Source organism: Plasmodium berghei, assembly GCF_900002375.2.
Source record: "Plasmodium berghei ANKA genome assembly, chromosome: 9".
NCBI lineage: Eukaryota > Apicomplexa > Aconoidasida > Haemosporida > Plasmodiidae > Plasmodium > Plasmodium berghei.
Window position 1 is genome coordinate 238,334 of NC_036167.2, and position 16,335 is coordinate 254,668.

Below are 16,335 nucleotides of genomic sequence, written 5' to 3' on the forward strand. Positions count from 1 at the left end.
ATTATATATATATATATATATATTATAATGTGGAGAATTTTCCTACTAATCATTCATTTTACTCTTATTTATTTTTTTTATCATATACTCATAAATCTATTATATAATGCATATATATATATATATTTATTTATTTATTTATATTTATACGCAGGCTATTTTTAATCAGAAAATGTATGATATTCAATTTGAATTATATAACTCATGAAACGCCGTTCTAAATCAACTGATATCTACAAAAAAATATGAATGCATTCATAGGCATTTTTTTTAAGTATTTTTGCATTTAACAATAAAAATTGTTCTTAAAAATAGCAAAATCGTTTAATTATATAATATATTTTTTTTATTGGCTAATTTAATTATTTAAAAATAAAATAAATATGAACAAGTCATATAAATAAATATTTTTGGCCAGGCGATAAATAATAATTTTTATGTAACATTGAGACGTTACGTATTAATTGTGTATATAACGGAACGATTTAAATAAAAAATTGCATAATAATTATTGCTTGTTAATATTATTCAAGTGTATTTTACTTATTTTTTTTAATATGTGTGTAAGGGTATAAAAACTGTGTAAATGTTAATTTGTAAAAAAAAACATAAAAATGTAATATCATATGTTATGTTTTTTATTTTACTTTTGTATTAGACTTTTAGCATTATTCACATTTTATAAATAGCTATTAATATTTAAAATATAGTTCTACATTCTTATTATGTCGTTGTTGTTATTATAATTATTTTTTTAGCCATAATCATGCATATATATAATATTTTTTTATGTTGAATTATTTTCTTGGCAAATATTTACTTCGCAACATAATTTGTTAAGATTTATAATTTGTTTTCTGTGTGCATTTTTTTTATTCCGTATTTTAGAACAATTTGTAATTTGTTTTTTTTGTTTAATTATCTACGTGTAAAAGTGTATTTTCCGTACAATTCATATATATACTACAAAAATGAAGATAGACAAAAATAAAAGTGCAAGTATTTCAAACCATGACAATGAAATGCCAAATATGGAAAAACTATATGATCAATTAAGCTTTCAAAAATTTGAAAATGAGTCAAATTCATCATTAAAATATTCTGAAATTGATAAAATATCATCATTAAATAAAAGTACTCAATCATTTGTATATAGTAATAATACTAACAATAGTTATGCAAATACTTCGAAAAGTGGGACTAGAATTATGAATAAACCCAATGTTCATATAGTTGAAAAAATAAAGGAAGTACCAACTTATATTGTTAAAAATCAAACAAGAATAATTGACGTTCCAGAGCTGAGATTTGTAAATAAGATTGAGCATGACACTACCCATGTTATTGAAAAGCTGAAATATGTCCCTAAAGATGTTACTAAATATAATATTATTAAAAAGCCAGTGATAAAAAATATAGTCAAAGAAAAAAAAATGGACGTCCTACATGTACAGGAAAAAATAAGTTTTAGAGATCAGGAAGTTATAGAAGAAGTTTATAATTATGTTGATAAAGATGGAAATAAAATTAAAGACCACAACGATATAATGACTATGGATTATAACCTATCAAATGAAAATGAATCTAATAGAAAAATAGATTATCCAGTATATCCTTCCTTAAACTGTTGTAACAATACAAGTGCTTATATTGAAAATAGTAACAACATTTGCAGTATGCTTTGTGATAATAAGGATGAAAATACAAATATCATAGAAAAATCCAAAAGGGAAAACTTACCATATGATGTAAATATTAATATGCTACCTCCACTTTTAGAGCCTTTTGGCCCACAAATAAAAACAGAAGATAACAAAATATTTGAAAATGTATTTGTCCCCAAAGTTGAAAAAATTGTTGAAGTTCAAAAAAAAATTGACATACCTATAAATTTACCAGTGCCATATATAGTTCCCAAACCCAAAATTATAGATGTTGATATTCCCGTTTTTAAATTTAATGATAAATATGTACCTGTTCCAGTTCGTCAAAAAATAATACCAAAAGTTACATGGAGTGATAAAGTTTATAAAATAGATTGTATAATAGAAAAACCATATTTAGTATATCATGATATAATAAAATTTGTTCCAACTGACACAAAAATAAATATTAGAGAATATCCAAAAGGAATAAATAAAATAAACCCTGAAGAATTATATGAAGCAGACAATTTAGCATTATGGATGAGAGTAAATGCTGATTTAAAAGAAGAAAAAGATAAATTAAAAAAAAACACACAAAGTGATAGTATGCTAGATCATATATGTGAATGTTCTGATTGTGAAACGTGTGAGCATATCTCCAATTCCGAACTAAATATTTCACATGATTTATCTAATATTAAATATAGTCCTAACAATTTTTATGATACTATACCGTTACATCAAGACCATCCACTTGAAATGGTACATCTACAAAACAAATGGATGAAAAAAGATACTACAAAGATTCCAGAATTATATAATGAGCAATTTATGAATGCTCATAGAAATGCATTTTTCAATTTAACTTCTAAAATTCCACGTGAAGCCAAAGTAGAAATGAAAACCATTTCTCAATTGAAAACAAATACATAAAAAAGGAACTGAAACAGGATAAAAAATAATTATTTTAATTATAGGGAATTTGTAAAGGTAAAAAAAAACGGAGAAAATATATAAACATAAAATATATACACTAATAATTAAGAAGCTATGGTTATATATACAGTTTTATTTATATCGTGTTTAACTAAAAACAATTTCTATTTTTTTTAAATAAAAATGTGTATAATTAAATATGATGATTTTTTTTTTGATAATTGTTTTTTTTATTAATAAATTTTGTTAAAAAAATGAATTTATAATAATTTATGTTTTGCCAAAATATGCGTTATATATGCATGTCTATCATTACACTTTTTGTGTAATATTATATTTTTTTTTTGTCCTTTAAAAAATATTCTTTATATATAGTAAAATAGTTACAACATTAAGTATATTACTAGGTTTAAACTAAATTTTATTACTATGATTTATTAAAAAAAAATGATAGTTATATAGCTTAATTTTTATTATATTATATCTTATCAATAAGAAGTGTATTATGAATTTATTAACAAGGAAATATGACAATTTATTACTATTTATATAGAATTATGCTTTTTTTGATTTATTATAATTTAATATAAGATAAAAGATAAGGTCGACTTTACATATTTTCCATAACTATTATCCTAATATTTATAAAATGGAAAAATACCATCAACCTATAGAATATATATTTTTATACATATATACAATTCACACTAAAGGAAATAAATATTATTTAAGTAGTATTTTTTTAACAATTGAGAAAAAATAATATACATATATTATTAATTCAAAATGAAAATATAACCATAATTTAAGAATATTTATAAAAAGAAAAGTTAAATAATTTAAAGACATAGTATTAAATATTCCATATATTTATCCTAATATTTTTTTTTTTAAACCTTTTTATAAGTTTATATTTTATAATTTTTTCCATCGTTACTATATGCGATTAAAAATCATTACACATATTACTGCGCGAACACAAATGTTGTGTGTATTTTTTTCTTTTTTTTTTTTGATAATTATAAATGTGATATACGCATCATTAATTAAACATAAAGCCCGATTTATATGATTATAAAAAACTGTAACTATTATGTTTATTTGTTATATATACACATATTTTTTTTATTTAAAAAGTAACAAAATTAATATCGTCTATTCGTTCATATATTAACAAACGATTGTTCTTATTACATCTTTTGTGCTACTATTTTTTCTTATAAAAAATAAGAGCTTGCCCTATATATACCACAAGTGTATATTATTTTAACCTCTTATTTATACCCAGGATATATATATATATATATATATATGTATATTTATGTATATGAAGCATCTAAGTATATCATAGTCATGTTGCATAAACGTATTGAGATGGATATATCTAAATAGACACATACATATGTACATATATAAAAAAATGCATATACTTAATAATTATATATTTTAATTATTAAAAAAAACTTGACACGCATAAGCTTCTTTTTTTTATATACCATTCTAAAAATTAAATTCTAAAGTATAATATAATTAACAAATTATACTTTTTTAACCTTTTTTGCGTAATTTATAATATTTATATATTAAACAAGTCCTGTGTGCATTTGAATATTGTACAATTACACAAAAATTATAATAAATAAAAATTAGCAGACTATAAATTAAATCTGTTACATAATGTTGTATTATGAAATTGTAATACAATATATACAAATGAAAAAATATTAAAAAATCAAAAATAATAATATCAAAATTTTAAATGGGAAAATAATGTAAAAATTTATGTAAATAAATATATATCAAGTAAACAAAAAATATATAAAATAAATATGCATATATATATGTTTATATAAAAATCAAAAAAATATTATAAGTGTAATTTTTGTTCGGGCTAAGATTAAATAGCGAAAAATATTTTTTTTATATTAGGAGAGCAAAAAAAAAAAAAAAAAATCGTGTTAAGACAAAATATTCGAACTTTTTTTGCCCCTCTCCTTATCATTATTTTCATGTTATGCATATACATGAAATAAAGAATATATATATATATTTTTATATGTTTATATATTTTATTATTATTGTGTATGCTATTTAAAAAAATATATATAATTTTTATACATATTATGTGGTAACATACAGTGAGGGTACACAGAAAGTTGCCAATAATAGTTTAAATGTAACAAACTTTTTCTGTGTTTTAATTTTTGAAGAAATAGTTGTAAGAAATATCCTTTCAAGTTTTTCATTTTTCATGATTTTTTTTTTATTACATGTGTATAGTCAATTTATGCATATATATATATATATATTACTTTTATAATTGTTACTATGCTATTGTATGCATATTATAATTTATGTGTGTATATATACAAGCGATTATATTTTTGGTAACAAGTATATGCACATTTTTATTAGCCTTTTCACCGATATATAATTTTTCTTTACATTCAACTTTTTTTTTATATTGCACAATCATATCTGCAGTATTTTATACATACCACCATATAGGCAACACATAACCAAATAAAAAGCGATAAAATATAAAAACAAGCATATAAAAAATCAAACATATATTTATACATTTTTCATTCTTACACTTTTATTAACATTTTTAGAAAAAAATGGAAAAAGGGCTTACTATAGTTCATAATAAAATAAAAAGAAGAGAAATAGATAAGTCCAAAAATAAAAATATTAATTTAATAGAAAATTATGACTTAAAAAATCATAAGAATGGACCATATAATAATAACGATGATAAAAAAATTAATAACAAAACTACAAAAAATAATAATAATAATAATAATTCAGAAATAAAAAATTATCCTAATAACCTTGAAAATGACTCTTTTTGTTATGAATGCTATCATGGGGGGAATTTAATTTGCTGCGATAATTGTATCAGATCTTATCACATATATGTAAGTATATTTGTAGAATTTTTTAAATAACAAAAAAATTTACATATTTATATTAACACATATTCTTTTATTCTCCTAATGTCTTTATGATTTAATTCAACATTTCCCAACTTTAATCGTGATTTATAACACCTATATATATGTTTATATTTTTATTTTTTTTTATTTCATGTCTTACTAGTGTGTAAGCGAATCGGACAAACCACAACAAAATTTTAATTATTGGTATTGTCCCTTATGTCAAAGAAATGGTAAATGAAATTTATTTATATTTTTTTTTGATAATTTTTCGTTATCATCTTATTATATTTTTTTGATTTTTTTTTTTCAAATTTAGGTGTATCTTTTGGCATTCCTCTGAAAAAAAAAAAAAAAATACGAACATTAAGGTTAGAATATCAAGATAAAAAATATACAACTATTAATATGTATGTATGCATCTGTATATTCATTTGCTTTCCCCTATCATAATAAATAGATATTTTTCTATATTCTCATATTTTTTTTTCTTCCATATTTATAATAGTACACTAAACAATACTCAAGAAAAAGTAAAGCAAAAAACTGAAGGAACTAAATATGCGGGAGAAATAAATGTTGGAGAGAATTATCAAGTATCCAATGTTTCTACATTTTTTTTAAATAGTCATTCGGAAAAATATGACGGTGCGTATATGCATGCCGATATACATCCCTATACAACAATTGTTCAAATTTGTTATTATATTGTTTACACACACACATATATATATAGGGGAGAGAGATAAAAAAAGGGGGAGATGGAATAGAAAGTGATATATTTCGTCATATCATTGCTTAATCATATTTGTAGTCACATGTTTTACTTTTCTTTTTTGCAGAGATCAGTAAATCAGAATTAGTGTATTCACCATACTTGCTCGAAAGGATGAAAGAAAGTTTTTTGTGTGAAGGGCAATATGAATTAGTAATAAAAAATGATTATGAACTAGCTATTTTTATAAAAGAATTAGCAAAAAATTGGAAATGTCAATTAGGATGGCATCCATTTACTCCTGAATATGCATTCAAAATTTTACATCGTGTGGATTACAATCCTAAAAGAGCTATAGAACTTTTAAAAAGTTCCGATTTTAATTTTTTAGGTAATTTTTTTAAAATTATATATTTATTTCTTTATTGAATGTGTGTGCATATAAAACTGTTCAAACAAATATATAACTCATATATGATTATGCATTGTTTTACGATTGTTCTTCACTTTTTTATTTTCCTCATTTATATTATATTTATAAATTTTTTTATTTTTAATCATTTTTAATTTTAAGAAATATGTGACCCACCAATAAGAAAGTATGAAAACAAATGGCGACCTAGGGACAAAAGGGGGCAAATATCAGGTAAAGCTACTTAAGATTATTGAAAAAAAAAAAAAAAAAAACTTTTAAAATATTACACACACACCTATACATTTATGAGTAAAAAAATATAATTAGACATATTCTTTAATGCTAATATTAATACATTTTTCATTTTTGTATATATATATGTATGTGTGTGCACATATGTAGATTCTCCATATCCTTCATCGGAATTACTACAAAGCTACATAAAACGGTCGATAAATATTTCTGTGGGTGACAAAAAATATAACTATTATTCAAATGGGAAGAATAAAAATTATTGTGAAATAAATAAAAATAATATAATTGAATCTAGCTATCCACATGAACGAACAAGAAATGCCTTAAGAAAAGAACTTGAAGAAGATGATGAGTCAGTGGATATAGATGAAATTGACGAAGAAGTTATTGATGAAATAGGAAAGGATGAAATTGAAGATTATGAGGATTATGAATAATATTATCTATAATATTTCGATAAAAAAAAAAATTATAAAAAACAATATATCAATTATCTCTTAAACTTATTGCTTTAAATTTTTATCCATATACAAATAATATATTATGCGTTTATATAGCGGATTTTTAAAAGTTCCTATCCCACATAAAATGGAACTTTTTTTTATTTTTTGTTCTAATAATTTTTGTATATTATGTGAAAAATAACACACACACACAATATATGCATATATTTGCATTATATATAGAAATGTTATAGACCTCTTTTTGTTGAATATTTTATATTATATATGCATTTGTCAAACGTTTTAATTAAAAATATCGGTTTTGTTACTTATTATGCATTCATTATGTTTATTTTACTGTTTTTCATTTTTTGCTATTTATTTTTCATACTTGTTCATTGCCTTTTACTTTTTTTTTGTAATATTTGAGAAAATTGATAGACATTATTGGACGAAAAAAAAAAAAAAATATAAAAAAATAATAATAAATAAATAAGTAAAAAAATTATTTTTCCTTTGCTAATAACCAGTGTGTAATCACCTATTCCCCAATTTTTACAAAATATCATCAAATAAGGATACTTTTTTTTTATGGTCATAAGTCTATAACAGAATTGTAGTGCTTTCCTACATAAAATAGAAGAAAAAATTAAAGAAAATAATTTTTAGAGCGGTTTATTTTAATAAGCATTTTCATACACACGCTGAATTTTATTTGCTTCATTACCCAGCGTATATAGCTTGTGATGGAAACATATAAATAATTCTTCTTTATAATTTTCCCCCTATAAAATTAAAATAAAAATAGGAAAATATAAATTCTTCAATATATTAATATAAACCAGTATACCCATATTATATATACAGTTATATATTTTCACTATTTTTTTTTTTTGTTATACATATGATACACTCATATTTATATCTTGTACTGTAATTTTTTTCTTCAAAATATTTGACAAAGCTGTTATTTCAATTTCACTCCTGCAAGTATAAATGCATAAACGTTATATAAAAAAGAAGAAGAAATTGTAAAATGTGAATAATCAATTGTTGTATCATAAAATTACTTTTTCATTTTATACCCATATATTCCATTCATAATTTGTTGACAATAATTATAGCATGGATCTGTAAAGTTTAAATAAAAGACATGTGTGTGTGTGAAATTGGATTATATACATAATAATGATGTGAATATGCATACACACATTGATATATTTCTTGAAAATAAAATTTCAACTTTACCATTAATATCTTGTTCTGTATATTCATAAATAAAATTGGCGAATAAATCACTATTTTGTAATATATATACTGAAGTAATAAACCTCAGTATGTCGCTAGTTAAATGATTTGGATCAAAACTTTCAAAAATCGAAAAATCTAAAATATGCTTATTTTGTTGATAATTTTTTAAATCTATAATATTTAATGAAAAGTTGTCTTGATTTATAATTTGTAAAAAGTTGTTTTTAGAATATTTAAAATTTTTAATTCTTTGTTTAAGTTGGTGTATAATAGATTCATATAAACAATTACCATCTGGTGCTATAGAATAAATTGTTTGATTTTTAATTTTTAAAATTTCTAACAATTTATTATATTCTTCTTCTCCAATTTTACTTCTTGATTGCTCATTTAATTCTTCTTCCATTTCTTTTTTTTTCATTTTTGCTTTATTTTTTAAGGATTTTTTTGAAATAACATTATATGAATATAAATTATCAGGTATCATATTATTATCATTATAGTTATTTTGTTCTATTATTGTATTATTATCATTATTTTTTCCATTGTATAATTCATTCAATTTTTTTAGTTCCTCTTCTAGTTTTAATATATTTTCATTTTGTTTATCCTTATGAATTGTTTTTTTTTTTTTTTCTTTTGTTATTTCTTCTGATAATTTTTTTAGTCTTCTTTTGTATTCATTATAATTTATTTTCTTTAGCTCCTCATTCATATTTATGAGCTACACCTATACAACCAAAAATTTTCATAAAAAAAAAAATTAAGATGAAAAATATTTATTCATACATATGTATGTAAGCTGGTATACAACGAATGTCAAAATTCCAAAGACTAACTATTTTTACCAAAAAACAATAATATTAAATTGCTCTTTTATTTTTCTACTTTTTTTTTTATATCATTATATAAAAATACTTTTAATATTATGAAAACGCCATGTAAAAGAAAAAAAAACTAACTCTATTCAAAATTATCAATGTACATGTATATATTTTTTTTTTATCATATATACGTATATATTTAAATATTAATGGATAATTCCATTATTGCATTCCACTATGCATATAGTTTTGATTAACCTCAAACTAATGATCATGTAGATATTATATAACGAAAAAAAACAGAAAAAAAAAATTTCAAACAAATGTATAAGTATATAAAATATGTGCATACGTGCAAAATGCAAAACTAAAAACTTGTATTTATAAATCCTGCACACGCTTAAACTTAGTAAGAATTTGTATAATAAAAAAAAAAAAAAAAGTAGGACACTTTACAATAGAAAAAGAATATTCATAAATATGGATATTTATTTATGTACACACTTGAATAAAATTAATACTATTATCTTTATGACTACTCAATAGACTCTAACCATGGTTATGTATTTTTTTCTTTTTATATTAACATGCCTAAAAATAAATATGAGTTATGGATCAATGTATTCAATTATTTTACCAACTTATAATGAAAAAAACAATGTGCCTTATATTATTTATATGATTATAGACGAATTAAAAAAAAAAAATATTAATTATGAAGTAATATTGGTTGATGATAATAGTAAAGATTCAACAGCAGATGTTTATAAAAAACTACAATTAATTTTTCCAAGTGAAAAATTATTATTAATACAAAGAAAAAAAAAAAGCGGTTTAGGAAGTGCATATATGGATGCTTTAAAATTAGTATCAGGTAATTATGTTATTATTATGGATGCAGATTTATCACACCATCCAAAATATATTTATGAATTTATAAAAAAACAAAAAGAAACGAATTGTGATATAGTTTCTGGTAGTAGATATAATAAAGACGGAGGTATATTTGGATGGAGTTTTAAAAGAGTTTTAATAAGCCGCGTAGCTAATTTCTTGTCACAGTTTTTATTATTTATTAATTTAACAGATTTAACGGGATCATTCAGATTATACAAAACTGATGTTCTTAAAGAAATTATACAAAATGTTCAAGGAAAAGGTTTTTCATTTCAAATGGAAGCAATTGTTAGAGCTCATAAAACAGGAAAAAAAATTGAAGAAGTTGGTTATATATTTTATAATAGATTATTTGGTGAATCAAAATTAGCTTCAAACGATATAATTCAGTATCTTTTTTGTATTTTGCGTTTATTTTGGACACTTTAATAACTTTCAAAATAATTACAAATAAAATACCCCTATATTTATTCTTACTTACAAACTTTCAATTAATACAATAAAATGACATTCTAATAGTTAGAATGACACTCAACAAGTATATAATTAAGCAAATGAACAAATGCTTAGCTTTATTTTGTGGACATTAATTCGTAGCTTTTTTTTTGTATTTATCTCATTTTTTTTTCGTGCAAATTTTTATTTCTGTATGAACACTATAACTTATAAAATTTCCTCATTTATTCATTTTGATATTTTCTAATGGTTTTAAATTTGTTTTTGAAATCCTTTATATCTCAAAACGATTTTGGGTTTTGTCTTTAATTCAATAACAAAAACAATAGTATATTAATAGGAATACGAGAAAAAAGGAAAATATTTTTACATATTATTTAAAAAAAAATATATAATATTACTTTTAAATAATTGTCCAATTTATGGTTATCCCTCGTCATGTTAATATATTTCAATCTGTTTTGCATAAGGAAAACTTTAAAAATAAAAAGCATATAAAATGTCTGTGCAATTATATATATTATAAGCTCTTATGTAATAATCTATGGTTATATCATTTGTTTATTTTATTCCATATACCCCCTTTTGGCTCTCTAAAAGTAGGAAAATATAAAAATATTGTTATTTTTTATCACCATTTTAAATTCTAATATAATAATAAAATAGTGTTATTCATATTTCACCAAAACATTTGCATACCTTATTTCAGGATTTTTGTTTGTAAGAAAGTCTTTAAAATAAAAAATAAACAAATATATTATTATGTATAGTGTCTATATAATATTTTGTGGCTATCTGTTTATTATTCCCCTTTTTTTTATATTTGTTTATTTTATCGCTTTTTAAATATTTTTATAAAGAAACTAAATTACCTCTTATATTTTCCACAGCCTTTTTTATTAAAAACAAAATAAAACAATGAAATATTAAATAAATAAAAAATATATTAATATAAATTTATGATGTTTTAGGGAAAATTACAACACTATTTGATTTTTTACCCATTTTTTTTTTTTTTCATTCGCTTTTTGTTTGATATTTAATTTAACTATTTCGCTAGCATATCCCCCTCTTCCTTCTTTTTTGTTACAAAAAATAAAGTTACAAATTATTGTAACAAATATTAAAATTTTTAAAATATTCAGCACGAATATAAAAAAACATTTTACATATAATCCAGAAATACCTTATTTTACCATATACACACATACAATTTTTTTATTTATATTTTTGAAAAAAAATCACATACTTGCTTTTATGTCAGGATATGAAAATATATAATCAGAACTTTCTTGTCCAAATCCATAGTTTTTTAGGGTTAAAAACTTGTTTTTATTTTTTACCGCGTCTCTAAAAATTGGAGTTTTAATAGTTTGTTTATTTTATTAAATTTAAATTAGACAAGTTTTTAATAACTATTTATGACTTTACATTTAACAATATATATAAACAAATATTTGTAACTTTTTTATGCATATTTATTTATACAAATAATTTTTTTCAGGATCTAAAAACCATGTCTTTTGTATATATTCTTCATCATCTATATAAAAAAAATAATGTTTTTTTTTTTGAAAATATTTTTATAGTATCGTACAAAAAACACATTATTATATCTGGTCAGAAAAAATAATATTTTTATTTGTATACTTTTCATATTATTTCCACCTAAAAAGAAAACAAATATTAAAAAAAAAACAAATATCTATGCTTACATAATTAAATGATTTTCTAAACTAGCCAATTAAATATAAATAAATGTATTTTCTTCACGTATATATATATTTTTTTTTATTGTCACATTTGAATTTAACTAAAACATACCTAATTCTTTGATAAATATATTTTTTCTCCTTTCTAATAGTGTAGTTTTAGTTTTGATGTCGTCCGAAATCCGAATTTTAGTAGTTTCATCAAGTTCTAAAAACATGTATAAAAAAAAATATTATGTTTATAAATGTTAATAAATATTTTTTTTTAATATTTTTTTATCATTTTATTAACCATATGGATTGTTTAGTACTGCCCTTATATTTTTTGTTACTTCCGGTTTAGTTACAATCTTATTAACAAAAAATGGAAATTGCTTTTCATATTCATAATAGTTTTCGAGATTATTTTCCTTTAATATTGCCTTTAAAAAAATTATATATAAATTATTATTATTATTATTTTTACAAAATCAAATATAATTATTCATTAAATAATAGAATAAATTTGTAAAAATAAAATATACTTTTCTTTCAAATAATATATCTTTCTGTGTCCTAGTATCTTATGTTATTTTTCCAAATTAAGAGAAAAAAATATACTATCATAAGTATTGATATAGACATATATATATATATATATATGAAGAAATAAAAAAAATATATAGAACAAGGCAAACAAATTTATGTGCTTATGCACTATATTAACTCAAATCGGGACGGTGATTTAGAATATCATTCATTGTTTCTCTTTTTTTTACTACGAAATAGTATAGAACAAAAAATTGTTTATTTTTATGGATGGATATATATGTTTGCTTGCCTTATTATATTAATAAGCTTTTTTCATTTTGATTTTCATAGTTACTTATAAACTTAACATCATCATTGTTTTTCTTTAAATTATTATTATTATTATCATCATCATTTTCTTTTAAACACATAAATTTTAGTAAATCTTTTTTTGTTTCATAATCATTAAAAATAGGTATTTTTTTTGTATATTCTTCCATTTTTCTATTTAAAAGTGTATAAAAAATGTAAAGACATATTTATTAGCTTTGTAACTCTATTATTACATATAATTACACAAAAATATTTGAAACTATTTAATAATTTAAAATTTGGATAAAATAATGTCTATATTAATTTTTGCAATTGTCTTTTTTTGCTTTCAATTACTTTTGAAAAAAAAACTCAAATAAATAATAAATAAATAAATAAATAAATAAAAAATAATAAATAATAAATAAATAAATAAAAAATAATAAATAATAAATAAATAAATAAATAAATAAATAAATAAATAATGTCAGCTAATGAGTTAAAAGATATATAATAAAAGTAAAAACAATAAGTATGAAGTAGAATGAACTTAAATGGAATTATATAAAACATGTGTTATTAAAAAAATAAAAATATATGAATTAAAAAAATTGAAAAAATCAATAAAATGAAAAATTAATCAGTTATTCATAATTTCAATAGCTAATTTTTTACTAATATACACGTCAAATGTCTTCGTTATTTTGTTTTGATTAGTTTTATTTTTAATCATACAATTTTCAAAACAGTTTGATTGAATAAATTTATAAATATTATCACTATTTACATAACTATTCCTCGAACTACATGTATTATTTGATGAGGAACTATTTTCTTCATAAATAGTATTTTGTTCTTTATATATTTCATTATCTTTTTTTATTATGTCGGCATTTTTATTTTCTACATCCATAGCTTTAATATTTTTCAATCCTAAATTATGTTCGTCAAAAACAACACTTTTCATGTCTCTGTATATCATAATCAAGTTCTTAATTCTTAACCGATAATCCTAATATAAAAAAAAAAAAAAGAGATTTTATTAATTCATGTATCTATATTTACAAAAATATTAAAATTAAATATATTCACTCTTTTTGTATACCTCGAAAAGAACTAGGGATTTTGTATTTTTAAGGACAATGCATAATTTTGGACATATTTCAAAAATATATATCACCTTTATAAAAAAAAAAAAAAAAATAGTTACATAAATATGATATATTAATAATGATCTAAAACTATTGTTATTATTATTATTATTATTATGTTTTTTTTTTTACTTCATTAATAAAAATTCTTTTGACATCATTCAAACAAATAAATTTTAACGAATGTTGCAGCCAACTAATTTTCTCAATTTGTATTCCAACATTATTTATTAAAAATAATTTTTCTGTGGAAATAAAAAAAGGGGAAAAAATAATTTCATATAGTTACGAAATGTGAGTAGTGCATATATATGTTACACACATACACACACAATGTATGTGTTCTGAAATATAGTAATATATACATTTAAATTTATATACATTTTTCTTTATACAAATCTTATAAAACAAACCAATGCTATAATTGTTTAAATACGTTATGATTAACAATATATAGAAACAAAAAATAAATATTTGAACTTCGTTAATAATAAAAATGCCTTTTTTGTATCCCTAATAAGTTATTTAAAAGGAGGGGAAAAAATATAGAATAATTAAGCGTATTCTTTATAATTTTTTTTTATTCTATAGTCTAAATATATAAAATTATTTTGTCATATAAATATCTACAACAACAAAAAATATTTTTCATATTTAATTCACACACATTTATATATGAACAAAGCCAGCAATATTTCATACTTACCAAATATAAGTAGTATATATAATATAGAGAAAATGTTACTATTATAAATAAAATAATGTTTTTTTTTTCCCTTTTTTCGCATATATATTCAATTCCATATGTATGCACAATTTTCCTTATTTCATTATTCATTTTTTTTTATTTTCACACGTTCTTTTAGTTAATATATAACTTAAGGTGATATACAAATATGGTGAAATCATCATATATATATATCATCGATTTTATTTTCGTATATATTTTTAAATATGGCTCATTAACATAAATCTTATATATGTTAAATACCTTAACAATAACTTATAATATTTTGTATACCTTTTTTATTATCGAGAATACAAAGAATATACTATATTTTTATTTGTTTTTTATTTGGCCATATTAAATACACACGTATTTTATTTATTTGAGGTACTATTATTTTTTTCTAATTATATAAATTTCCCATTTTTTTGTTTATGTGATACTTAATATATTTTGTTCATACTTAATCATAATATGTTAATTTAAAATTCATTAAAAGGTTAAATTTTTACGATCTTAATGCACACTAATAAATACTATTTTTTTTGAAATACTTTTAATAAAAAGAAAAAAAAAAATATAATTGTATTTTTAACATATGTGTATATCTCATAAAAATTAATACAAGACCATGCTACCAGCAATAGAAATAAATCTGATATAAAAATATTAATATATATTTTTTTAAGTAAAAAAATAAAGAGTTAATGATAATTTGTACAAATAAATTATGCATAATTTATTAGGTCCAAGCTGGAATAACATTATAAAATATGTATGTATACTGAATATACTTGCATGTATACACTCTTGAACATTTTCTTTGTTATTTTATTTTTCCCTTTTTCCCGTTTTTTTAATATTTTTATTTTCCCTATTTTCCTTTTTTGGTGTTAATATATAATACACATTTTTCGCTTAATTTTTTTTTAATTATTGTTTTTTTATATTTCTTGTAATATAAAGACATTAATCCGATGTACTGTCAAAGATATTCATGTGTATGTGTATGAACATATATACAAACTAATTGTAATGTATATATTCAAGTAGTATAATATGTGTGTTCATTTAGTTATTTTTTGTTTGTTTCAATAGACCCATATGATTCCCCTTTAGGGATAGTTCCTTTTCTATTGTACTTTT

At 20.7% G+C, this 16,335-nt stretch overlaps 6 protein-coding genes across 6 annotated transcripts; 3 read left to right on the forward strand and 3 right to left on the reverse strand.

Annotated features, from left to right (window-relative positions):
* Positions 1–971: 971 nt before the first annotated feature.
* PBANKA_0907100 (inner membrane complex protein 1b) lies at positions 972–2,579 on the forward strand (the record flags this gene model as incomplete). Its single annotated transcript, XM_034564646.1, has 1 exon — positions 972–2,579. One exon carries the CDS (start codon positions 972–974, stop codon positions 2,577–2,579), a length of 1,608 nt encoding a protein of 535 aa, XP_034421422.1.
* A 2,624-nt stretch (positions 2,580–5,203) lies between these two features.
* PBANKA_0907200 (EELM2 domain-containing protein, putative) lies at positions 5,204–7,343 on the forward strand (the record flags this gene model as incomplete). The annotated part of the gene is made up of 7 exons (XM_034564647.1): positions 5,204–5,503; positions 5,685–5,754; positions 5,841–5,892; positions 6,030–6,169; positions 6,364–6,627; positions 6,811–6,882; positions 7,054–7,343. The coding sequence occupies 7 exons, from the start codon at positions 5,204–5,206 to the stop codon at positions 7,341–7,343; spliced, it is 1,188 nt and encodes a 395-aa protein (XP_034421423.1).
* A 601-nt stretch (positions 7,344–7,944) lies between these two features.
* PBANKA_0907300 (OTU domain-containing protein, putative) lies at positions 7,945–9,315 on the reverse strand (the record flags this gene model as incomplete). Its single annotated transcript, XM_034564648.1, has 5 exons — positions 7,945–7,976; positions 8,077–8,134; positions 8,252–8,333; positions 8,435–8,480; positions 8,598–9,315. 5 exons carry the CDS (start codon positions 9,313–9,315, stop codon positions 7,945–7,947), a joined length of 936 nt encoding a protein of 311 aa, XP_034421424.1.
* Positions 9,316–9,979: 664 nt separating this feature from the next.
* On the forward strand, positions 9,980–10,750 carry PBANKA_0907400 (dolichol-phosphate mannosyltransferase, putative; the record flags this gene model as incomplete). Its single annotated transcript, XM_034564649.1, has 1 exon — positions 9,980–10,750. The coding sequence occupies one exon, from the start codon at positions 9,980–9,982 to the stop codon at positions 10,748–10,750; it is 771 nt and encodes a 256-aa protein (XP_034421425.1).
* Positions 10,751–11,029: 279 nt separating this feature from the next.
* Positions 11,030–13,499, reverse strand: PBANKA_0907500 (conserved Plasmodium protein, unknown function; the record flags this gene model as incomplete). The annotated part of the gene is made up of 14 exons (XM_034564650.1): positions 11,030–11,080; positions 11,179–11,252; positions 11,357–11,370; positions 11,477–11,507; positions 11,650–11,668; positions 11,779–11,855; positions 12,027–12,127; positions 12,266–12,320; positions 12,428–12,445; positions 12,602–12,697; positions 12,782–12,911; positions 13,014–13,051; positions 13,196–13,246; positions 13,355–13,499. The coding sequence occupies 14 exons, from the start codon at positions 13,497–13,499 to the stop codon at positions 11,030–11,032; spliced, it is 900 nt and encodes a 299-aa protein (XP_034421426.1).
* A 452-nt stretch (positions 13,500–13,951) lies between these two features.
* On the reverse strand, positions 13,952–15,300 carry PBANKA_0907600 (phosphatidylinositol N-acetylglucosaminyltransferase subunit H, putative; the record flags this gene model as incomplete). Its single annotated transcript, XM_034564651.1, has 5 exons — positions 13,952–14,323; positions 14,417–14,491; positions 14,595–14,707; positions 14,876–14,975; positions 15,169–15,300. The coding sequence occupies 5 exons, from the start codon at positions 15,298–15,300 to the stop codon at positions 13,952–13,954; spliced, it is 792 nt and encodes a 263-aa protein (XP_034421427.1).
* Positions 15,301–16,335: the final 1,035 nt, after the last annotated feature.